Genomic DNA, 26,155 nt, shown 5'->3' on the forward strand with positions numbered 1-26,155 from the left:
ATTTTAGGAACAATGTGGAAGCAAAAAAAAAAAAAAAGCAAAATGGTAGGCAAGAGAGGAAGAGAAGAAAATACATCATCAATTCAGGGGAAAGAGCAACCCCTGAAGTCACACAGCTGAGGAATCCTGGGCAGCTCTTCAGGTCCTGACTGGGAAGTCCTGGGCAGAGTGGCTTTTCCATGGGTGAAGCTCCAAAGTCTATTCCTCCTTAAATACAAGGTAGAACAAAGAAAGCTCTGTTTTTACAACCTGTGGGACCTAGTGATCTGCTCAAGGACACTTATCCCCACAGCCTGGCCATCTCCTGGAAGGGAGGGAGTGATAGCCTTGAGAGAAGTGAACAACTCAGAGTGTTCAAGAGTGAGCCAAAGGCACCCAGAAGGCCTCCTTCTTTAGATGATCCATGAAGGGTGTGCAAAGGTCATGGCTGGCACATGGAGAGGGAAGATCTTTCATATGTTCCTTAGTCCTTTAGAAATGCTGAAGACTTTATCCAGAGATACAGGAAAGTTGGCTTAAGAGCAGCTCAGGAATTGTTATGACCAGACCCATTTCAGGCTCAAGGGAGTAAGGTAAAAATTTCTTTGAAAAGAGACCAGTGGGGCACCCTGCTACACAGGGGAACTTAGGAAGCTGTTTCACTGGGTTCAGTTGCTCAGACACTCAGAGGTTCCTGTAGCCATGGTCCCAGGAGGCTTAGCTACTGACTCCTGCTTGAGGTGATGGCAGATCTTGGCATCAACCTCATGGTGCTTGTAAGCACAAATGAAGGCCATGGGAGCAGCACTCACAGAACAGCAATGCCTTTTACTTGGCTGTCAGGCATCAGAAGGGCTCACTTTCTGGGTAGAAAATGGCCTCTGTTTATAGGAAAGGTCTGGGTTTTTATAGGTCATACTGAAAGGTGAGTTAATCATTGGAGATGTTGTCAGAATGTGTCAGTTTGGGTGTTCAGGAAAAAAATTGAAACTTGTTTTTACTGGAAAAGGATGGAGGGTCTCAGTGCTTATCTTTTTGCTCCAGGGGTCATTATATTGTAAAGAATCAATGTTTAACCAGGGACTGCCATTTTAGGATTGATGTGTGCGTCCTTCTCAAAGATTGTCACTGGCATAGGAATAATTGGAAAAGAATCAATGTCTTTGCTTTCTTCCTTCCTCACTTCTCCCAGGTCACATTCTCTTGTTATTATTTTCCATCTCCTTCAGTGCTTGTTCTTCAGGAAGGCACGATGCTGGAGTTACAGGGTCTTGGAGGCTTCCACTAAGATTTCAAAAGAAGGTCAGTGAGATAGACAAATTGCAACAGGTTAGAAGTCCCTACAGGACTGCCCCGGAAACGGTAGTGCCTGAGGATATAGCAAGAAAGCCAAAGCTGCACTGGAGACCCCTGGATTAAGAGATGCCATTTACACGGGGTATCTTTGGAAGAAAGCTGTAGGAATTGAGCAGAAACAAGCCAAGAGAGAGATCATGTGGCCTGCAACCAGCAAGGCCACAGGGGCAAGGATCACCATGCTCTGTGCCCCAGATGCTGGAGGAGAAACTCCAGGACTTGTTTGCCCTGCTGGGTTTCAGTCTTTCTTTGGTTCCATTCCTTCTTTCTATATTCTTATTTCTTTGCTACATAATGAAAATATCTAGTGTGTGCCATTATATATTGGATATATGTGATTTGCTTTTGGTGTTTTACAGAGGCTCATGGTAGGAGTTTACCTTGAGGCTCAAGAGACTTTGGGTTTGGATGTTTGAGTAATGGTGGAACTCTTAAGATTATGAGATCACTTGGAAATAGATTAAATGCATTTTGCCAGGGATGGGGGTACCAGGGATTAAACTCTGGGGCACTCAACCACTGAGCCACATTCCCAGCTCTGTTTTTGTATTTTATTTAGAGACAGGCCTTTCCATTGCTGAGACTGGCTTTGAACTCACAATACTCCTGCCTCAGCCTCTCAAGCCACTGGGATTACAGGCATGCACCACCATGTATTTTGAATTGTGAGATGGGCATGAGCTTTTGGGGGACAGAGGTAGAATGTTATGGTTCTTATATGTGGCCTCATGTGTGCGATAATGCAAGAACATTCAGAGGTGAAATGATTGGGTTAAGAGAGTTTTTAATCTAGTCAGTGTAATAATCCACAGATATGGATTAACTGAGCCATAACTGTAGGCAGATAGGATGTGGTTGGAGGAGGTAGGTCACTGGGGACATGCCGTTAGGGTTTATATTTTGTCCCTGGTGAGTAGAGTGCTCTCTCTCTCCTTCCTGGTTGCCCTGTCTTGAGCAGCTTTCCTCCTCCACAGTTCTGCCTCACCTCAGACCCAGAGCAATGGAGGTGGTCATCTAGGAACCGAGACCTCTGAAACCATGAGTGCCAAATAAAATTTTCCTCCTCTGAAATTGTTCTTGTCAGGTCTTTTGGTCATAGCGGTGGAAAAGCTGACTAAAATAAAGGGATAACAAAAAGTAGATGAAATTTTGAGATCAGATGGAAGTCCACAAATAGAAGTCATTGTTGCTTCTGGATTAATTAGATTTAGTGTGGAAAGTGTGTACAAAGGGGAGGAGGTAGCTTCAGGGTTTGGCCACTAGGGGTCATTAGTCAAGGTTTTAACATATATTTAGGAAAGTGAAAGTCTATTCTTTGGCTTTGGCCCATAGATGTTCATTGATTAACTTCTCTCTCTCTCTCTCTCTCTCTCTCTCTCTCTCTCTCTCTCTCTCTCTTTAAGGACAACATAACCCGAATTTATTAACTTTAAGCAACAATAATTTAAGATACAAGAGTCTCATATTATAGGAATTCAAAGACTATACAATAAAAGGAAACTGACAAATGGTCAGCTAATACACAACCCAATCAGTTAACAAACAGGGCCAAAGATCAATACAAGTCATGCACCGTCTTCTGTGTAACACCTTGGGTTTTTTATCCCAAAGGTAGATTGATCTAAACTGGCTGTTAACTATACCTCTACCTGAAATTAACATTTGAATGGAACATATTTTAATAGAACCTACCAGCACTGATTTCCTACTGGTTAAAGAATTCACCAGGTGATGCTCATATTTAGCAAATGTTAGAATAGTTAGAACAATGTCTTCAAGAAATACTGGGTGATTTTTCCCCCCAAACAAATAAAACCTAAATAGACATAGAGTAAAACATATTTTCTAATTAAAGAGACACGTAAAAATGATCAAGTCTCAACAGTACCTATTTACAAAGTTAGAAATAAACACAACATCTAGGAGAGCCCATTTCAGTTCTGGTTTTACCACTATTAATAGAAAAGCTGAGTCAGGTCACTTTGTCTAAGGATGACCTGAAAAGTCATAATAGCATCTTAAATCCAAAGACCCTTTAAGTCTTTTCATACCAAGTAGAAATTGAGGAAAGTACAATATGAGAAACAATGATACTGTTCCTCACATGTCACTGGATCACTAGTAGTCACCCAAATCACATCTCAATTCCCAGTGACTTAAGTTAGAAGCTCCTTGCCCTGAAAGACAACATTCTTGAGCAAGACATGCTGACACCCTATCTAGGGTCCAGAATAAAATACACAAATTGTCTTCTACTGGCACCAGCTGACTAAAGTCTACATATGCACAGGACTGACTTAAAAATCTATTAAATACTTCAGTTCATTAAAGAAAACAAAATCTAAATTACATATGAATCAACAGAAGTTTAACTTTAGTTGTTTAGTGAATTTTGAATTGGCCATTAGTGGTAAATACAACACTTTGCATTTGTTGTAGAAACCAAACAAATCAGGCTTTTCCCTTGACAATACAATGATCATTTGTGTGTAAAGTGCCAGTTTTATTTACAAACTAGTTAATTAAGCTTTAAAGTCTTCTTTGTAGCAGTGAGACTGACACCTTAACTATCTGGTGGTTGTAACTGATGTTCAATCCTGCTGGGGCAGGCTTGCTTGAGGGTCCCTCACTTGGAAGCTGGGATTGTCATCATTAGTGCTTTGAAGCTGGACAGCTGCTTGCAAAAGCCAACAAGGATTCTGAGGTAGCTGCACAGTTTTTTAGATGCCATTAATCAACTTATGGACAATGGTATAGCTGGTGGATTCATTTTAGCTGATTTGGGGGGATGGGGGGTAGGTGATAAGGGAGGGGGAAAAAATCAGCCAAATAAAAGCACATCCTCTGTTCATTTAAAAGTTAGCATCCAAGGTAAAAGAATTATCTGTTGGATTCGACATCACTCCCATCCTCTGATACTTGCCTACTCTCTTCTCAAAGAAGTTAGTCTTCCCTTCTAGTGAAATATTCTCCATAAAGTCAAATGGATTTTCTACTTTGAAAACCTTGTTAAAGCCCAGCTCCAGCATAAGCCTATCTGCCACAAAGTCAATGTACTGCTTCATCAAAGTGCAATTCATCCCAATTAGCTTCTCAGGCAAGGCTTCTGTGAGGAACGCCTGTTCTATTGTGACAGCATTGATAATTGTTTCTTTTACTCTCTGCTCTGATGGTTTGTGCAGCAGGTGTTTGAACATCAGGCAGGCAAAGTCACAGTGTAAGCCCTCATCTTTGCTAATAAGTTCATTGGAAAATGTGAGGCCAGGCATCAGTCCTCGTTTCTTGAGCAGAAAAGAAGATTCCCTCCACAGCAGCAAAGGCTACAACACGTTCTCCATAGGTAGCCTCTTTGTCCCCAATCAAACGCAAGGCCCAATCGGCTTTCTTCTTCACACAAGGCATTGTTACAATGGCATTGAAGAGAAATTCCCTTTCTTTGGAGTCTTTAATGTAAGTGTCAATAAGGAGACTATACATTTCAGAATGTATGTTTTCCATGGCAATTTGGAAGCCATAGAAACTGCGGGCTTCTGTAATTTGAACTTCTTGGCTAAATCGCTCCACCAAATTCTCATTTACTATGCCATCACTTGCCGCAGAGAAAGCCAGAAAGTGGGATATAAAATATCATTCCTCAGGCTTCAGGGCTTCCCAGTGCTGAATGTCCCTGGAAGAGCCACCTCCTCGGCTGTCCAAAAGGAAGCCTCAGCTTTATTACACATCTGCCAGATACCATGGTATTCCATAGGAAAGATGGCCAAGCGGCAGGGGTTCTTTCTCAGTAGTGGTTCATCCTCCACGATGGGGGCAGCTACTTTAGTTTGGGCTCCACGGGATCCTGGAAGATCCTCCTCGCCGTCTTGCTGGCCAGGTCATCAGTTGCACTGAGGGCCGGGGCGTGTTCTCCTTGTCGGCCAGGCTGAGCCCCTTCAGCGGGGAGAGCTGCAGCTGCTGCTGGTCTGCGGTGGTGGCGAGTGGGGCGCGGACCCAGAGCATGGTGGTGGCGGTTGGCAGAGGTGGAGACAGAAGTGACCGACGTGGATAAGCAGGACCCTGAGCCTTCCCTTATCTCCTCCACCTTCAATCTACCAGCCTTTATGATTATGTTTAGTGCATCTCAGATTTTTCTTTTATATCCACGAGTGGAATTGCTGGATCATTTGGTTGTTCAATTTTTTTTTTTTTTTTGAAGAAACTCCATACTATTTCTCATGAAGGCTATATCAGTTTTCATTCCCGCCAACACTGTAAATTGTTCCCTTGAGTGCTATACTAAGTATCTCTTATCCTTGAGTTCCAATTCATTTCAATGAACATTTACTCAAATACTGCAGCCAAATATTTTCCCCTAATGGTTTTTAAACCTACTTAGAGATGGTTGTACATGAAAGTCATGTAGATTTTACTTCATTTATAGTTTGAGTTTTAGTTCCTTTATTGTTTTAGGGGATCACAGCAGTATAGTATCCAATATTAATTTAGTTAATTATTTAACACTGAAATATAAATGACAGTGATAGATTACTTAACTTCTTAGGTTAGCTTCACTGGAAAACTTTCTTATAGATACACGCTTTAGATCCATTTGCCTTTAGTCCTAAGAAGGGGGTTAAAAAGGTCAATGTGTGGAATAAATTCTGAGCTAAATGAATGGACTTACAGAGTCTTATCCTGAATCATTTTAGAATGTTATTATGATCACCTTTCCAAGAGGTGTGATTGCACATTGTCAGTTATGGAAACATTTCTTCAGATTTCTATTCTGTTAGTGTCATTACAGGTCTTATTCCAGAGGTGTCATAAACTTTAAAATATCACTATTATTATGTGCTGTTTTGTTTTATAATGATGTTTTCACTTAAGATGTTTTCCTAAATAATTTGTTTCCCATGTAATTTTCATAAGATAAATTATACTTAGATTTTAATATACTTATGACATGTCAAAACATATTAATAAGTATTATAAATTTTCAATCTTTTTTTTTAAAGAGAGAGTGAGAGAGAGAGAAGAGAGAGAGAATTTTAATATTTATTTTTTAGCGGACACAACATCTTTGTTTGTATGTGGTGCTGAGGATCGAACCCGGGCAGCAGGCATGCCAGGCGAGTGCGCTACCGCTTGAGCCACATCCCCAGCCCTAAATTTTCAATCTTGGGAAATAAAATCAAGATATTTTGGTCATTATACTACTTGAATTTATATAATTCAATTTGGCATTGAATGTTCAGGGTAAGTATATGTCTACTTTTACAGAAATTTTATTAATTTATAGTAAATTCAATATCATTACTTGTCTCCCTAGGAAAATGTGGCATAATTTTTAGAAAAGTGAACATTCAAGGGATCTAAAAACATAAAGATTTCTTTGTGGTTTTACTTTATTTCACCCAACTGAAGAGCTAAAGAAAACATGTCATTTATTTTTTATTAGAATAATGAAAGATATGATTACATTTTGGGTATAGTTTGTGAGCCATAGAAAGAAGGAGATGTAGAAGAAAGGAAGTGTTTAGAAAATTAAAATGGGAAGGCCTGTGAGAGGGTGAGAAGAGCCAAAAACCTGTATTAGTCCATTTTCTGTTGCTATAACAGAACATGAAGAGGAAAAGAAGTTATTTCTCACAGTTCTGAAGGCTGGGAATTCCAAATCCAAGGTGCCAGCACTTGGTGAGGGCTTCTTGCTGCATCATGACATGGCAGAGGGCACCACATGGAGAGAGCTCACTTTCCTAACAACCACTCCCATGGTAACAGTATTGAGCTAATTTGTGATGGTGGAGCCTGCATGGGTTAATATCTTAAGGGGCTTACCTTTGAATACTGTCGCAATGACAATTAAATTTCAGCAAGAGTTTTGAAGGGGACATCCAGACTATAGCGGACCCCTTCCCAGACCCCTTTATTTACAGATCTGGTGTCAGAGTTAAGAGAAAGGATTTTCATCATGTTCTTCCACAACTCAGTTGTGTGATAATACAGAATAAGACAGACTGTGAGAGTTGCACAGGACTTTAGGAATCATTTACTACACCTCATCTGAGCTGAGGATTAGAGGGATTAGCAAAGGCCACACTTTCTCTTCAGGATTAAAATTCACTTCCTTTCAGCTGTCCTGGTCTGCTTTCCATAGAATATCACTGTCTCTTAAAATGATATGTCTGTGTCTTTTTTCTTCACTTACAGAATGCATGGATTGGACATTCTGTAAGATTCCTTATAATTTTAGAATTCTCTGCAGTTGTTCACTTTATGCCCCTAAATCTACAGTTTGTACAATACACAGAATTAAAATCACAGAGATCTGTAATGGAAAGTAGAGAAATTGAGATGGGCTTCATAGTCAAGATACTTTATTTCTGACAGGTTTTAGTTTCTTTTCACAGATCCATTTGTTTTCTGAATTACAGATCTCAGAAAATACTTTCATCTTTGAGATAGCAGCACAGCTGTTTTCTTTATTTTCACCAAAAATTTTTAATCTGAGGAGAAAAAGAAAAACCTCTCTTACTGTTTGGGATTTTCTCAAACATAATGATTTAAAATTTTAAGATAAAGTTAATATAAATCTCTGGAACTTCATCTTCACTTGGAAAGAAACCTTCTAAGAAGAAACTTGAGAACAAACACAGATATATATATATATATATATATATATATATATATATATATATATAATCATTGGAAACTGGGAATTAAACCTCCCAATTCCATAGTACATTCTATGAAGTCTCTTGACTTCATTGATCCTCAGTTTTCTTAAATACATGGGTTCTAACAACATGTTTGGGTGAGGCACTGAGATGAAACATAAATGTATGACAATGCTTAAACAAAAGCCTATTTTGGTAACTGAGACCTGATGAAGAAAGCCTATGTAAGGTCTATAGAAGTGGATTCAGGGGAATGGAGATGCAGTTCATGTGCATGTAGTCAGGGTTCCTTTCATCCTCATTCCAAGCAGAGGTTGGTGGGTATCTGCTTCAACCTACTTTAGTTCCAACAACAATGGATATTGTGGTTTATTGTAGGTGGGGATAAGAATAAAATTTGAACAATGGGAGGGGCTAATATGGGGTTGGCTGCAAGGGAGAGGTGAATTTAAGGCTCACTTATGTTTGTCTCAAACAGAAGGTGGTAGCGGCAGTGGTCAGAGCTCCATCATGGCTTTTGTTTTTCTCCTTTGTTCCTCTTCTTCATGTTCCCATTGGGCCTGAGCAGCTAATCTGATTTATTCCAGTGCCAGCCTTCTGGTCAAACCGTGAACTTTCCTTAACTGGACTGTTGGAAACATGCCCTAGATTTTATGTCTCACATCCTTTGAAGTATTTCTTCAATTTGGGGGGTAAATTCTTTAAGGCCAATCTGGCCAAGTCAATGACTCTCTTTCAAAAGGCCCTCAATGGCTTGCTGGTCCTTCCCTAACCAGATGTCTGATGAATTCTCGGACATTACCTTCTTTAATTCCCAAATAATTCTATAGAAATATATTATCCTCTCCTTTCTTTCCCTTTATTTGAAAACAAGGTTCTGGAAAGTTGAAATCAATTCAGAATTTAACTGAATCCCCTTTTCGTGTACCATGAGGGCTTCTAAGGTGGACCTGATGACTACATCTCAAAGCTTCCAATTTTATCCTCAGGCTAAAGTAGGAGGCTCAACTGAATTTAATCCATCCACTGCATATATTTCTTCACAAACACTTATATGTTTTCAATTCTTATTTTTACTAAGACTACAATGAAATAAGCCTTTTACATCATAGCCCAGTTAAAACACACACACACACATACACACACACACACTAACTATATTTAATGAATCTAAATCAATCCTTACTATGTATAAAAAGATAAATAATGAAGTCAAATTTAATATCTTTTTAAAGGGACTTTAACTACTAAACTACATTCCTAGAACTTTTAATTTATTTTGAGACAGGGTCTTGTATGTTGCTGAGGCTGGCCTTGAACTTTCTCAGCTTCCCAAGTAACATGGATTACAGGTGTGTGCCAGCATATCCAACTCAAACTTAATTTCAATATAAATATAGAAAAAAAATCCTCAGAAAACATTATGAAAAATCAGCATAGATTTGATTAAACAGATATATATTTTCTTTTTCAAAAGGGTTAAATTATTTTTGAATAATCTTCATTTTAAAATCTAGTATTCAAAAAATGTTTTATAAGATGGGCTCTATAATGTCAAAATTTGCCAATTAAGCCAACATTCTTTTTAATGTTAAATATTGTCCATACTTAATATAACCTTAATATAACTTAATATAACTTAATATAACTTAATATAACTTAATATAAACCTGAATGATTAAAAAATACATTTTAAGTCTGAAAGTATGCAAATTTAATTAAATTGTTCCAGATCCACTAAACTAACACTCAATATCACCTCTTGAGAAAAACTCATTGGATGTTCCTTACAGAAACTTGTTTGGATCCCTACGTGCTTTTGCTTGTGAAAGAAAAGAATACTCTGCTCTTTGCTATACAACTATCCATGAATTCTGTTAAAAATATGTATTTAACACTGAAGGCTTTCTTGACAATGTCATTCAATAAAAAAATGAGATACTTAAGAGAAAATAACAATTGGCTTCTTTGTGGTTTATGCATATATTATCACATTCCCCAAAATAACTGTCTAAATATACTATATATTATATAACATAATATACTATAATATAATATACTATAATGTTTGCCTCAATGCAGGTAGTCCCTGTCCTGCATCTAAGTTCCATACTCTGATATTTATTAATTTTTCCTTTATAGTCTTTTATTTTTTCAATGTTGGTTGGGACCTACTAAATTGGATCATGATCCACTATGATGCTTTTCCATCACAATTTAAAAAATACTGCTTTTTAAATTCTATGTGCCAATAGTCTCCATGGAGACATTTCAAAAGAAATTTATGTATCCCTCCCAAAGAGTTAGTCCTTGTCCTTTAACACTCCATTGCAGATGCAAACATATGTTCTTATAAAGGGCTGGTACATAGTATACATAGTATTTTCCAATCAACTTTGGAGTTATTCATCTTCCCAGCCTATTTTGAACCTATGGAGAATGGCTAAGCCAAATTAAAACTATAAAATTCAGTTTTAAATATTCATTAATGTTACTACTTTGCAATGTGAACCTGATGTGAACTACATATTCAAATGAGCTCACCTAATACTCACATGTCATGATTTAATAAAGAGCCATTTATCCACTTCCACTTCTTCTCTGATAATGTAAAATTTAGTCCAATCCAATACAGATTTCCTTCATTCTTTATCAGGTTCTGAATGAATCTCTATAATTGAAACAAAATACATGACTTAATATTGAACCTGCTTATCTAACCATGATTTGTATTCTTCTCATCCCCTAAAATCTAGTTCAAGGATCACCTCCTCTCTGAAGTCTTTCCTAATTCCCCAACTCCCCAATGAGTTATTTCTTCCTTCTTTGTGATATTTCTCTCTACATATGTTTCTATTTATTTTTAATTATATTATATTAAATTGTTATATGACTGTTCAGTCTCCCAAATTATGAGCTTCTTGAAGTCAAAGTTTCCACTTGCATTACACAGAAACTTTGGCTGAAGTCCAGCTGTATTGATGCAGTCTTTAAAATGTGTTAAGTTATACAAAGAATATTAATTAACAATTTACCAATTCTTCCTGATCTTGGATGAGCAGCAAACTGGATTCTCCTTGGGAGCAGTCAGCTAAACTGTCATTCCAAGTTTTGGAAGAACTAGAAATAGTGAAGCATTTATCTTGGAGCTGAAGCCAATGTTTAGGGCACTGTAACTGACGTGGTGTCTCTATAGTAAAAACAAAGAAGAAATAAGTAAGTATTGTATTTCTAATCTGTCCCTGCTGCACCCCAAACAGCACATATACGCGTTGTTATAAATACTCAGAAGTCTTTGATTATGACTATTACCATCTAAGGGTGCTGGGTTTGTTGTTTGTGTTCAGCAAAGAATTGAAGAACAGGACACAGAGGTAGCAAGCAAGAAGTAGGTTTATTACAAAAGCCACAGAGATACAGAGATAGACTTCTCCAAAGAGAAGGGGTCCCAGAGTGGGGAAGAATCTGGTGGGGGAGTTTTTGCCTGTTCTTTTTTTAAGAGAGAGAGAGAGAGAATTTTTTAATATTTATTTTTAATTTTTTCCATCGACACAACTTCTTTATTTTATGTGGTGCTGAGGATCGAATCCAGCGTCCTGCGCATGTCAGGCGAGGGCGCTACCACTTGAGCCACATCCCCAGCCCTTTGCCTGTTCTTTTTATGTTTTCTAGAATGTCCTCCTTTCCTTATCTCTTCCCCATCCACTCACACTCCTCACTGTTATTGATTGGTGCTCCCTCTGTACATGCATCTGTTTTGTTTTACTCTTGATTATTAGCTGTTATTCTTAGGAAATTCAAGGCACAAAATTACCTGTTGTATAATTCCTCTTCTCTTGAATATCCACACTGCTCTTTTCCATTGGTGATTTTTGTGTTAAGGATATCACTTGTAAATAAAGGTGAAAATACATTAAGAGGGTTAGATACCCAAATGTGTGGTGGAATGGATATGTCATCACTTTAAGGAAAATAGGTTATTTCAACAAACTAATGTGAACAGATGAAACCAATTGTATTGTGGTGACCAAGGGTTCTAGTTTGGAGTCAGCATACATAAATAAACAAGAGAAAAACACAGAACAAGTAAACTCCTGCAGATATCAGGTTCTATATTATCTACTAGATAAGTCTGCTTAAGGAAATTATTTAAAACTGTTAAATTGCTTGTACTGTCGCCTGAACTCTCTCATCTTCAGAATGAGTGTAATTGTGGTTTTTCCGAGAGAGGGCTTGTCTACTGCCATCTGGAATTAAGTAGGTACTTAATAAAAGGTACATAATTAGAATTTTTAATTTTCTGTTATAACAATCATTGGTCACAACCATTATTGGAGCACATGTATGGGGTAATATACATAATCATGCTCAGAATAATTAGAAAGAGAAATGGGAAATAAATGTGAAGTTTCCAATGTGGACATGGGCTAAATGGGCAAAGTGTTTTCTTGTAAATTTTCATTTTGTTCATCTTTCAATAAATTTACAATAGCCAAATAATGATAAGATACACCTATATTTATGATGGAGATAGAGTAGATATTCTGAAGCAAATACCTTGCTTCACTTACCTAGAACACTCAACCCAATCACACTCAAGAGAAGAAGAATTATCCCAGCACAGCCAAGTTTCCAAGCCAGTTGGTGCCAAGGTGCACCCTGAGAGACATCTGGAAATTAAAACAAACAAACAAGCAAACAAAAAACTTGGCAAATTAGGTTGAGGACATGTGGCACAAAAAATCAAAAGTGGTGCTTTGTATAATCCAACATATAAACCGTGAGATACAAGTTGAGTATTTGGGGCAGGAAAGAACCTTTATCAACCATCTTCAAAGTAGTATTACACAGGATAGATTCTTAGATCCGACTGAGAGTTTGCTCATTGATAAAACAGGAATACTTGCACATATTTTCTATATAAAGGATTAGTATGAGAATCAAATATGATAGATGTGAAGACATTTTGAAAATTTCCAAGCGCTATACAAAAATAAATTGCATATGCTATTGTAGCCAGAAAGTCAAAGCATTCTAAGGAGAACATTTACTTTTTAGTTGTAGTTGAACACAATACCTGTAGTTCATTTATTTATTTTTTTATATGGTGCTGAGGATTGAACCCATGGCCTTGCACATGCTAGGCGAGCACTCTACTGCTAAGTCACAACTGTAGCCCTCAAAATATAGTTTCTGAGGCTCCATTTAGTGCCAAGTACTATGTTAGGTACTGATGAAATACAATAATTCCATTCTGATTTACTGTTCTAGAATAGTCATTGTTATGCTCGAATTCGGGACCCCCAAAGACCACTAGAGACCCAAGATTGATGTAAGCAGCAAAGAGGTGTTTATTGCAAGCTAGCTTGGTCCTCCGCGAGCACACACAGCAACTGGTGATGCTGAGAGGCCCGGAGCCCAGGGTTTGCAGCAGTTTTATACATTCTTTGGAGAGGGCAGAGACTTCACATACATCATAGCATCCCTTAGCAAATCATCACACACCGTGGGAAAATCAAATAACAACTCTAAAACATGATTAGCACATTCACTGGAGGGAACAAGTTAGGTAGGGGTGATTGGTCAGTACAAAAGGGATATTCGTTTGAACTGATTGGTTTGAGCCAAGAGGGGTGTATGTGCTGAACTACATGGTTTCCCAACTTGCTATCAACCACCATAAACCACTGGCATCCCAGGTATTTCCCTGTCTCATGCTGATTGGTGGCTGCTAGGGGGCTGCTATGGATCCCCACCTAGCCTGACTGAGACAGGGACACCTGGCGCAGCAGATCTCTCCTGTTATTTGTAGATAAACAACTCAGCAGGGTGGGAATGTGCTTAGGAGTGCTCTGTGGGACTTTCCAAGGACTAAGGTCATGTCCCTTCCCTGGACAGGCTTTGCTCTGAGATAGAGGCTGGTTTTTCAGTCATCTCCAAATCTTGCCAAACGTATGGCATTCAAGGAAGAATATTTTGTTAGTGAGGACATTATTTTCAGTATTTCAACTCCAGTAGTCCCTCTTATCTGAGGGAATATTTTAAGCCCCTTCAAGGATGTCTGAAACTATGAACAGTAACAAGATCTCTATTCACTGTCTTTTACACACATGCACTTTTCCATGTTAACCAAGCACTCACCACACATTATGGCTGTAACTTTTGCTGTTTAAAATGAGAAAGCAAAACCAGCTGAATTTCTCTTTCCTTCTTCACAATTTCATGGGTAGAAGATTTGTTATTACACAGATCAGCAACTTCAGAATAAGATATTTGTTCTTGCCTTAATTAGAGAACTTTCACAATACCATTTATAAGAAGCTCTTTATGGCTTGTCTTTAGAACAACTGAATTGTTCACACCACTACTTTTGCATCTGGGGGCCACAATTCAGATAAGGGTAATTTGAACACCAGAACTGTGACTAACAGGTGGGTCACAAAGGTGTGATTCATTTCCAGGGGAAGGATGGTTTAAAATTTCATCCTGCTACTGAGAACAACATGAAGTTGAAAACATGAATTATTTATGTCTGGATTTTTCTATTTAACATTTTTAGACCAATGTTGACCACAGGAAACTGAAACTGCAGAAAGCAAATCTACAGATAAGGAGAGACTGCAGTTGTTAAATGTAACATGTACTTATGCCTAAAACATTGCATGGTCTAAACAAAATACCTGACATCTTTGTTTTTCTAAGTAATCATATCAATAACTATATAATATCTCATGTTTATCAGACATTGAGATTATGTTAATTAATTTATGAAATGTGATTATAAATTAATCTAATGTCAATTTATTTTGCTTCAAGACAATGTTAAAAACAGGGATTTCATAGGGAAAAACAATAAAGAGGGGCTTATTTAAAAAATACAAATATAGAGAAACACTGGGATACAGCTTCCCAAGTTAAATCAAGTTAGCAGGAAACAATTCTGATAGTTTCTGTCTAAGCTATTCTGTTCAAACTTAGACTTAACTACCTCCTTTATGTGATTTAATTGTAAGATCTCCTCGTTTTGATTTATAATGTATTTCATAAGTTCCTTTGTATGTTGCTTTTTAAAATTATTATTGGGACCAAGATCACTAGAAGTAATGGTTTCTAATTTATCTTTAGCTGTCAACATATACATTTTCTATTTTTCTAATATTTCTTAGTGTAGATGATTACCTGCTTTGAGTTAAATGTTAAAAAATTTTAACATCCAATATGTATAATACTGTCTTTTGTTCTCATTACATTACATATTCCAAAAAGCCCTATATGGCAAGTTCTACTTTTTTTTTTTTTTAATACTGCCACTGGGGGAAATTGAGTTGTATAACTCAGATTGCACACAAACACTAATGATTTCTCCTATTAAAGTTATGACATTCACACACATGAGTTAGGTTTTTTAAAAATGTTCTCAAACAGAATTTAGTACAATCATCCCCCTTATCCTTGGGTTTCATATCTGCACATTCAAATAACTACAGATCAAAAATATTCACAGGCAATGGGATGGGGATGTGGCTCAAGCAGTAGGGTGCTTGCCTGGCATGTGTGTGGCCCGGGTTCCATCCTCAGCACCACATACTGAAAGACCTAAGCAATCTTATTCTGCTTGGGACCTCATTTTGCTCTGAAACTTAACCTCTGACCTACTGTAGTCCTAAAGTCAGGAAAATACTCCAGAAAAGCTCTGTGGAAACAGTTCGGAAATGCCTCAGATGGTGATCACCTAAGATAGGCCAACATAACCACATATCTGAAATTCCAGATGGCCCCCACCTAGGTGTGGTGATCCGTATCTAAACTAGAAGCCCTGCAGTTTGGCACTTACTCCCCTTGCTACATCCTCATGATTTAAACCAATCAGTTCAAATGAATCCCCCTCTTGTAGTGACCAATCACCCCTACCCAACTTGTTCCCGCCAGTGAATGTGCTAATCATGTTTTATAGTTGTTATTTGATTTTCCCTTGGTGTGTGATGATTTGCTAGGAGATGCTATGACGTATGTGGGGGTCCCTGCCTTCTCCAAAGAATGTATAAAACTGCTGTAAACCCTGAGCTTGGGGCCTCTTAGTGTCACCTGTTGCTGTGTGTGCACAGAGGACCGAGCTAGCTTGCAATAAACACCTCTTTGGTGCTTACATCGATCTTGGGTCTCTGGTGGTCTTTTGGGGGTCCCGAATTCGAGCATAACAATACAAAGATGTTGTATCCGCCAAATACCAAAAAATAAATATTAAAATTCTCTCTCTCTCCCTCTCTCTCTCACTCTTTCTTTTTAAAAAAAATATTCATAGGCAAAACATATTGCACCCATTCTGAAAATATATATCTGTTTTTTCCCTAAACAATGCACCTTAGCAACTATTTAAATAGTGTTTAAATTATCTTAGTTACTGTAAGTAATCTGATATAACTTAAGCATGCAAGAATATGCACATAAGATGTATACAAACACTATAACATTTTAAATGTGATTTGAGCATCCATAGATTTTGGTATATACAGGGATTCTCATATCAGTCCTCTGTGGATGCTGAGGAAGGGTTGTAGAGTAAAATATGACAAAGGAATGCTATGGAAGGAAACATTACATTAGACTCAAAGAATTGGAATGTAAGTTATCATCTGGCACTATTTGGCACCTGTTGAATAAGTGGAGGTGGGGATTGGAGTAGACAACTGGAGGAAACTCCAAGGCCCCAGAGCCAGTACTGGTCTAGAATTTCTAATAAAAGCTATTGTGACCCAGAGTGACTCAACCCAGTGAATAAGCCTAAAATAGCACTAGGATGGATTTCCTTCTCATTTTATATATGTATAGTATTTTACATTTCTGTCTTTTTTCTTCCTTACTCATGTCTCCTTGGAACTCCAAGTTTGTTTGCAAAATGAAGAAAATTTCATTCAGTCATTACACTAATGCTTATCACCTTAGTCTAGAATTGACTAAGAACAGAGTTTTTTTTTCCAAATCTAGCAGACCTGACATTTGAGACAATATGTTCAATCTTCATAAACCACAAATTTTCTCACTTGTAAAATTGGATAATACCTACACCACAGGTTTTGTAGAAAATTATATAAAATAATTCTAAAATTCTAAGTCTAGAGTCTGGGACATTGTAACTATTCAATCAATAGTAGTTTTTTGTTTTGTCTAAAAAAAATAGGGCAACTTAAGTGACTTTTAAATTGTGTTATTCATTCATGCTAAAATTTATGAAATCAAGTGGAGTATCTTATTCCTGCTCTCTGGTAGTAAGAGTTTCTGCTGAGATTAAATTTAATGAAGTTACAGCTGAGCACTGGAAGAGGCCAGGTGAAATTTAGTTACCTGAAGGTACCTGCTTAGGGCTAATTTGTATTTGGTATAAACAGTATATTATATCATATCCATTGTTCAAAACCTTTAAATAGCTTTCCATCTAGCAGACCTGAGTATACAAAATGGTTTGAAAATTCCTCTTCAATCTGGGTCAACATTACCTGATTTTCTCTCCATCTGCTCATATATGCTGCCTGCATATTCCTCCTACTTGATGAACATGTGTGTTCTCATCCCAAGTTTTCTGCATTTGCTCATCCAACTTCTTGGAAGGCTTTTGTCCCAGAGCATGGCTTTGTCCCTCACTTTCCTCAGGTCTTGACTTCCATATCATCTTCTAGTGCAGGTTGTTAATAATTTTTGTGTTTTCTGTGACACCATCTCAAAAACCTAAATACTAATTTGCACTTGAAACTTTTTTTCTCACTAGCACTTACCACCATCCAGTCTTCTACACAGACTTTGGCTTTTGTTTATTGTTTGCATACCTCCAGGGTAATAGAAACAGTGTGCAGCAAAAAAATTCTCTATCTTATTTTCTTCCCTGTCCTTAGTGTTTAGAGCATTCTTGGCATGTGCAGATGCTTCTTTGTGAATGAATAAATAACCTCTAGAGGCAATTTCCATAACTTTTACGCTTTTTTCTGATACATAAAGCCTTTTTGGCCACTTGACCACAAGTGAAACAGGTCATTGCTCACCTCTCCCTTTCTGGTTTCCTTGACTGTCTTGATCCACCTCATCACTGTGTTACACATTTGCCACAACACGAATAGTTTAGCCAAAGAGTCCATAATAGAACAATCTTCACACTATCACTTCGGTATTCTATAGTCACACCATTTGCTCTGGTTTATTCTACTATTTTTTTTTTTGAGATTTATATTCAGGGTGATATTTTGTATGAGAACAATTGTAATCAAAGTAGACAAATTTTCCAAGATTACAGAAGGTAATGTTTGGACAAAGCCTCAAAACATTTCTCTATGTTCAGTTCATTTTCTGATCCCCCTTTAAACAAGCCCACCAATCCACTTTTCCCATACCTGAACAGAGGAAAACAGAGACTTGTTTTGTCCCATCAGAAAAAATGACTGGCTCACTCATTTTCTCCCTGTAGTTATCAAAACCTTCTGATTTCCTCTTATTCCAAGTGTTGATTATAGTGCAACTTGTTTGATGACTGTAAGATTTTCTTCTTCATGACTTAAAGCTTTGATAATTTAATAGTTTCAAACTTATAACAAGAATTACTAAAAATTATGATTCATATGACTGCTGTAATATGAAATGAATATCAACTTGGAAATCAATTGTAATGTTATTGATGTCAATAAATTCAACTATACTGCAGAAGGTAATACTACATCACGGCAATTTTATACACATTTTCTGCTTCAGTTTCTAGCCTCCTCATGTGTCCCCAGGTCAGGCCATCATATTTTATGTCTCATTAGCCTTTCTATTTCTTTCACTAAGATTACTAAATCCCCTGACATAAAGAAGTGTGCCAATTTCCACAAAATTTAAATGGGCTTGTTGTTACTAATATGCTCCAGTATCTTGTGACCATTTAAGTTGTTATGCTTTTCAAGTTAGAAACTATTGGGTTGGAATTATACTTCAAGTCTTTGATCTTGAATATGACTATCTCTCTTCTCTTTGGAAGGAAGAGGGTGTTAATTACTAAGTCTGAACTTTGCATACTGACAGAAATGCTGTAGATGCAACTGCACTGCAATTTAATTGTAGGATTATTATTTTGCAGCGGGATTTAGAATAATCTAAGTTGTTATTACAGCAAGCTTACAATGTCTCTCTTAAAACTTTCCTTTGTTCGAATATGTAAAATATTATGTTTTACGGTCATTCATCTCAGACTCAATAAGCCACACGATCATATTTCATGCTGAATACCTTGATAAAATAAATTTACACACTTTTTTTTGTCAAAAATCATTATCTACAAGCAAACTATACTACACCTAACACTAACATAGAACAACTGATTTTCTTTCCAGAAATAATTTAAAACCATAAACGTAAAAGAAAAATCTAACTCTGATTATATTAAAGCCAAAAGGAGACATAAAGCCACTTACCTTGGGGAAGAGATAGAGGTATAGAACTTTCAGGACCTTGGCCCCTGGATAAGCTTAAATCAGCATATACCACCTGTCTGTCCATTGCAGACTGGGGAATATGGAACAAATTTGTGTAGAAGGGCAAGACTGAAGTTCTATGAAGCAAGTTCAGGAAAAGGAAATGCCCTATCTGAATGCTTTGGTGTTTCTATTATGTCCCCACCCCCCATACTTCTCTTTGAGGGTTTTCACCATAAACTATTGAGCTAATCCATTTACTGGTGTCCACTTTACTTACACATGTATTATCTGTCTTTTTAATTAATTGGTCTGTTCTATAACAAATATCTGGAAAGGCTTCTTTATTCTTGTTCCACTATTTTGGGGGCCAAGCCCAGAGTGAAGCAAATGAGGCACTTATGTAAGGTTCAAATATAAAGATATTCCCCAAGTACTAAGCAATTAAGATAAATAATGCCTAATACAAAGTACATAAATTCATACCAAAAAAAGTCCATAATACTATTTGAATTGAACTGAAGTTCTATGGTATTTCTAAAATATTTGTGCCCCAAAGAAAATTATGACATTCAAAAAAGTGAAGCTACCAATTTGGGAAAGAATTATTAATAATACAACAGAAAAAGTAATGAGAAGAAGATCAACAGAATACTCTTAACTTAGTTCTAAAGGCACACATAGATTAATAAATCTCCACATGAGGATAAGTATTTGAAATCTCTCAGAATTAGAGAAAGTGGAGGACTTGAGTCTGTGGCATTTTTCAACTACATCAAAGATTTTCAGGCCTAGGGCCTTAGAGTATGAACTTAAATGTCAGCAAATCTTCTTTCTTACATTACAAATGAAAAGGAAGAGGAAATTCAAGTATTTCCCCAAAGACATTTTCTGTGATCAGAATAGAATTATACTAGGTCCACAAAATTACCTGACAGTGAAAGCAGTCTTCAGGCCTTGAACCCCAGAATATAGGAAGGATCCATTCATAGCTGAAAATGTTTATTTTGTCAGTTATGGGGCACACACTTGTTCCCTAAAGATCATTATGGATCATTATTAAATGAGATGTGTGAGTGTCTCACAACCCACTTTTTAATGATTCAATTGAAATGCTTTTCAACTATCTTATTACTTGATAATGAGCAGTCATTTTACTTATGATAGCACAATGGCCCTGCTATATACCTCATCCAAATTTTTAAGATTTTTAGGAGTTATGGTACAATGTACTGGGTAAGGTTTGAGTATGAGGTGTCCCCTAAGAGCTCACTGTGAGACAATGTAAGAATTTTCAGTGGATAACTGATCAAGTTTATAAAATCTATAACCTAATCAGTGCATTAATCCACTTGAATGGACTAAATGGGTGGCAGTGGGCAGACAGGGTGTGACTGGAGGAAGAAGGTCACAAGGAGTGCTCCTTTTGTGCCTGATGAGATCTCTCTCTCTCTCTCTCTCTCTCTCTCTCTCTCTCTCTCTCTCTCTCCTTTTTGGCTGTCATGAACTGAGCAGCTTTTCTCTGCCACATTCTTCTGCTTCACTTTGGACCTAGAACTATGAAGGGAGCCAATCATGGACTGAACCACTGAGACCACAAACCAAAATGAACTTTTCTTTCTCTAAATTTTTCCAGTTAGGTCTGTTGGCCACAGTGACACAAAGCTGACTAAAACATGGATCAAATACAGAGAATAATTCTATGTATTTAGAGAACAATTGTAAAGCTTCAGGATATATAAGAATCACCTGCCAGGGGCCAGGGCTATGGTTTAGTGGTAGAGGGCCCACTGACTATGCATAAGGCACTGGGTTCGATACCCGGCACCACATTAAAAATAAAAACAAATAAAATAAAGATATTATGTCCATCTACAACAAAAATATAGTTTAAAAAAGGAATCACCTATCAACTTGCAAATAATGCATATTTGTTGTGAAACAAACCCAAATAAGCCCAATATACTGTTACACTGAGGTGGAGAATGCTAAATCACTCCAAGTATTTCAGCTTGTTTATGGGCCACACTTAAAGAAGCAATTAAGTGGCAAGTGAAAAATGAGGGATATGTTAGAAAGATCAGTAGAGTGACTGGAAGTCTGGGGATCTAGTCAGGAGACTAAAATAATGCATTTGGGGCACTGAAGTTCAACTTAAGGTTCTGAAGCATGACTGTGTCTTGTAGGCATTTACAAAGGACATATTAAGAATAACTGATGTAAGGTAAAATGTTCTTCAACAGAAGATTCAGACAGATGTTTGCAAATGCCTCTAAGCTCCAAAAATGTAAGCTAATTAGGAATATTAACCAATTCACTCATCCATATGTAGCATGAAACATATTATAGATCACACCTAAAAATAAATCCCTCCTGAGAATTCACACCTTGAGAATTTATCTAGCCCGTGTTAAATTCTTTTGAGCTCCTAATTGCATAAATGAATATTTTATTGCAAAATATATCAGAATTTAAGAATATTTTGATCTTGTCACTATAAAATATAAGGAGGGATTATACACACATAATATGATCAAAGGTAAAGAATTCAAATGGCAACTATCACAAGTAATCTTTGGCTTTCTAATGCAATGAAATAAAGTAAAATCAAGTATCTCAAGGAATAATAAAGACAGTTTCTGACCAAGTAACCTATTTTGATACTGAACTTGGCCAAGTTAACTCCAGGAGTTGGCACATATAGAAATGTGGAGCTTAAATATAAACAATATCATTCTTGATGTGAAAAAGTATAAAAGAGACCAGTAGATGGCCACAAAAATAAGAGGAATAAAGAAGTAATTTTGAGCAAGAATGTCAAAATACAAAAGCCAGCAAATGATAATTATGAGCCAAGAGAATGAATTTCAAGCTGTAAAATACACAAGAAAGGAAGGACATCAGAAGATGGCACACTAAGAAGTTAGAAGACCTTCTTCCCCCAGAGACACTGCATTGGCACTATATAGACAAGAAGGCCTCTGCGAGAAGTCTAAAGACTGGTTGAGAAGTTACAACACCAGCCTATCATAAAAATCAAGAAGAGATAACAAAGAAAATAGCAGAGAAACTTGTGACAATTGGCATCTCATTCATGCACCTCTCCTATGCACCATACTGTAGAGAAACTAGGAGGAACAACCTCATACGGGGGCTCCTCCTTCTCATTGAAAACAAAAATCGGCCTCAAATCCATAGTGCTGGCTTGTGTTCCCCCCTACCCCCAAACACAAACCTTCATGCTCTAGACAGTGTGATGCTGTACATCATAAGGTCTTCACCAGAGACTAAACTGATGGGAACACCAGAACTTGGACTTTCAGCCTCCCAAACTGTGGGATAAGAAAACCTCTTTTCTTTATATTTTCCCCAACCTCACTTTTTTTTTCACCATAGAAACCAAAAATGAATCAATACAGACGATATATCCAAAGTGCTGAAAAGCAAATTAATGTCAAACAAGAATACTGTATTCAGCAAACTATCCCTCAAAATAAAGAAGAAATTAAGACTTTTTCAAATACACAAAATCAGAGAGAGTTCATTATTACTAGACCTGCTTCAAAGGTAATGATAAAATATTCTTTGGAATCAAAACAATAATAAGCAGCAAAACAAAACCATTAAACTACAAATATGAGCAAATACCATAACCCATGCAATTATCATTTTGGTATAGAAGTTTCAAATGAGAAAACTATACAAAAAGTATAATTTTATGCTGTGCAACATACAAGAATTTGCAATTTCAGTAACATGAAGTGTTGGAGTGGTGGATCTGCAAAGTTGTACTGTGTTTGTATGTGATTAAATTGCTACCAGTTTAAAACAGAATATTATATCTTTAGGATGATTTAAATAATTGCAACCATAATCACAAATTATCTGTAGAATAAACAACAGGATATAAGAAGAAAATTCAAGACTATAACTACAAAAAATCAATAAAGCATATCAGTAAAAGAGTAAATGAGTGAGGAAAAAAGCCACAACCCTACATGAAACAAACAAAATGGCAGAACAGGTCCTTTTCCATGAGCAATTACTTTAAATATAAATTAATTAAACTTCCCAATCATAGGACATAAGCTTGGTGAATGGATAAAAAAGAAAGATCCAATTAAATGCTAAAAGATTTACTTGAGACCTAAGAATATATTGAATATTAAAAAAATATTCAATGTGAATTGTAACAAAATGAGAGGAAGATTGGTGTACTAATATCAGGCAAATGACCTAAATAAAAACTATTACAAAAGACAAAGAAGGACATTTGATAAAGAAAATAAGGCTAGTTTCTTAAGAATAATGTCAATTATGAATACTTAGGTACCAAAACTATGATTCGTGAATATAAGAAGCTGATTTTAAAAGAATTAAAAAGCTAAATAGATACAATACTAGAAGGAAATCCCAATACCCCATAGTCAATAGTTGACAAAAGAACCAGACAGAAGATCAATAAGGAAATAAAGGGCTAGAAGAACATTAGGATCCAACTGGACCTATCAGACAGGTACAGAATACTCCAACCACCACCACCACCAGAATATACATTCTTTCCTAGTGCACCTGGAACATTCTGCAGGATACAGCATGTATAAAGCCATGAAACAACATTAACAAATTTAAAAACATTGAAATGAGGGCTGGGATTGTTGCTCAGCAGTAGAGCACTTGCCTAGCATGTGCGAGGCCCTGGGTTCAATCCTCAGCACCACATAAGAATAAATAAAACATAAAATAAAGGTATTATGTCCAACTACAACTAAAAAAATAAATATTAAAAAAATTTAAATGATACAAAGTGCCTTTTCCAGTCATAGTGAAGTAAATTGATAATCCATAGCTTAAGAAAAAGTGGAAATTCCACAAATTTTTAGAATTGAAATAATTCACTCTTGGAGCTGGAGTTGTAGTTCAGTGGTGAGGCACAGGGTTCAATTCTCAGCACCACATATGAATAAGTAAATAAAAAAGGTCCATTAATAACTAATAAAAGTATTTAAAAATATAATTCATCCTTAAGAATTCAAAGGATCAAAGAATAAGTCAAGTGTCAATTAGGAAATAACTTGAGACAAATGTAATCAAAACCCAATATACCAAAATTCATTTGCAGTAAAAACAGTGTTAAAATGGAAGTTCATAGCTGTAAAGGGACAGATTAAAGAAAAGAAGAAATATCTTGAACACCTACTTACTGGTTTACAACTCAAGAAACTAGAAAATAAGAACAAACTACACCCAATTTTAGGAGAAGGGAGCAGGGGAAATAACAAAGATTAATAAGGAGATAAACAAAATAGAAAAAAATCAACAACATTGAGATTGTTTTTGAAAAAATCTACAAAATCTTTAAACCTTTAGCTATAGTCTGATTAAGTAAGAGAAAAAAAGAGAAGATTCAAACAACTGCAATCAGAAACAAACAAACAAAAAAGGATATTAGAACAAATGTCACAGAAATATAAAGGATTATATGAACAATTGTGTGATAAAACTGGATAAGTTAGATGAGAAGAAAAAATTCTTAGAAACAAACAAACTACCAAGAATAGAACATGGAGAAACAGACTATATGAATAGACGAATTATTAGTGTGAAGACTGAATCAATAAAGAAAAACTCCCACAAAGGGAAAAGTACTAGACCAAATGGCTTCACTGGAGAAATCAACCAAACTTTTAAGAAAAAATTAACATCAATCATCCTGAAATTTTCAAAAAAAAAAAAAAATTAAAGAGGAAGGAATGTTCCCAAGTAGTACTAAGAGGTCAGCATTATATGATACAAATTCAAGCAAAGACAGCACAAGGAAAGAAAGTTACAGACCAATTTCCATGATAAATGGATATGTTACTACATTGTTATTACTACAACAAAATATCTGAGACTGTAGAAGTATTAAAGCAAAGAGACTTATACTTCTGGAGATTGGAGGGTTGCATTGGATACAAAGTATCCAGGTGGAACAGGGCATCATGTGACAAAAGGCAAACAGTGTGCCTGTGTATGTCTCTTCTGTTCTCCTCCATCTTCTTATAAAGCTACTACTAACAATCGTGGAAACTCCACCCTGATGAACTTGTCTAATTTTACTCATCCCCTGAATGGCCCACTTCTAAATCATAGTTGGACTAAGCTCCAATCCTCTTGCAATGGGTATTAAATTTCAACATATCAACATTTGAGGAGCACTGAAACCATAGCCAAACCATAGCCATGCTGATGGATAAGTACTCAACAAACTAAGTTTAGCAAACCAAATTCAGCAGCTTAATAAAGGGTTATGCAACATGAGCAAAATGGGATTTATTCCTGGAAAGCAACAATGTTTTGTCACATGGAATTCAATGTAATACATGACATTAACAGAATGAAGAACAAAAGTCACATATTTATTTGATGAAGAAACACCATTGGACAAGATTTAACAAATTTAAACTTATTTTCATGAGAACTTATTTTAAACTTATTTTCATGAAAACACTTAACAAACTAGGAAAATAACCACATATAAAAATAATAAAGACCATTTATGAAAGGCTAACAATTAATATTAATGGTAAAAATGATAGCTTTCCCTTTAAAAGCAGAAACAAAGCAAGAATGCCTACTATCACTACATCCATTCAACCTGGTGCTAGAAGTTCCATCCAGAGAAATTAGGCAAGGTGACAAAAAGGCATAAGATTGCAAAAAAAAAAAAAAAAAAAAAAAAAAAAAAAA

At 36.4% G+C, this 26,155-nt stretch overlaps 1 protein-coding gene and 1 pseudogene across 2 annotated transcripts; both read right to left on the reverse strand.

Annotated features, from left to right (window-relative positions):
* Positions 1 to 3,132: 3,132 nt before the first annotated feature.
* On the reverse strand, positions 3,133 to 6,278 carry LOC107160645 (annotated as a pseudogene).
* Positions 6,279 to 7,671: 1,393 nt separating this feature from the next.
* Klrb1 (killer cell lectin like receptor B1) lies at positions 7,672 to 19,594 on the reverse strand. 2 transcript variants are annotated; one of them, XM_015507310.2, is made up of 6 exons: positions 19,424 to 19,594; positions 12,560 to 12,658; positions 11,803 to 11,877; positions 11,024 to 11,178; positions 10,544 to 10,659; positions 7,672 to 7,817 (listed from the first exon to the last, which is right to left on the reverse strand). In XM_015507310.2, exons 1-6 carry the CDS (start codon positions 19,506 to 19,508, stop codon positions 7,679 to 7,681), a joined length of 669 nt encoding a protein of 222 aa, XP_015362796.1. In that variant the 5' UTR covers positions 19,509 to 19,594; the 3' UTR covers positions 7,672 to 7,678. The 2 variants fall into 2 exon arrangements, with proteins under 2 accessions (XP_015362796.1, XP_048642242.1); XM_048786285.1 differs by having other exon boundaries at positions 10,533 to 10,659.
* Between the last annotated feature and the right edge of the window lie 6,561 nt (positions 19,595 to 26,155).

Source organism: Marmota marmota, unplaced genomic scaffold (assembly GCF_001458135.2).
Source record: "Marmota marmota marmota unplaced genomic scaffold, marMar, whole genome shotgun sequence".
Taxonomy (NCBI): Eukaryota; Metazoa; Chordata; class Mammalia; order Rodentia; family Sciuridae; genus Marmota; species Marmota marmota.

What these genes read in the sequence shown, in the direction of transcription:
- Klrb1 (XM_015507310.2), bottom strand. Translation starts at nt 19,508, where the DNA reads ATGGACAGACAGGTGGTATATGCTGATTTAAGCTTATCCAGGGGCCAA. An exon ending in GATTGGGTTGAGTGTTCTAG is followed by an intron (nt 11,878 to 12,559) that starts GTAAGTGAAGCA and finishes TTTATTTACAAG; the next exon opens with TGATATCCTTAACACAAAAA. An exon ending in TCTTTATTAAATCATGACAT is followed by an intron (nt 7,818 to 10,543) that starts GTGAGTATTAGG and finishes TTTTCTCCTCAG; the next exon opens with ATTAAAAATTTTTGGTGAAA.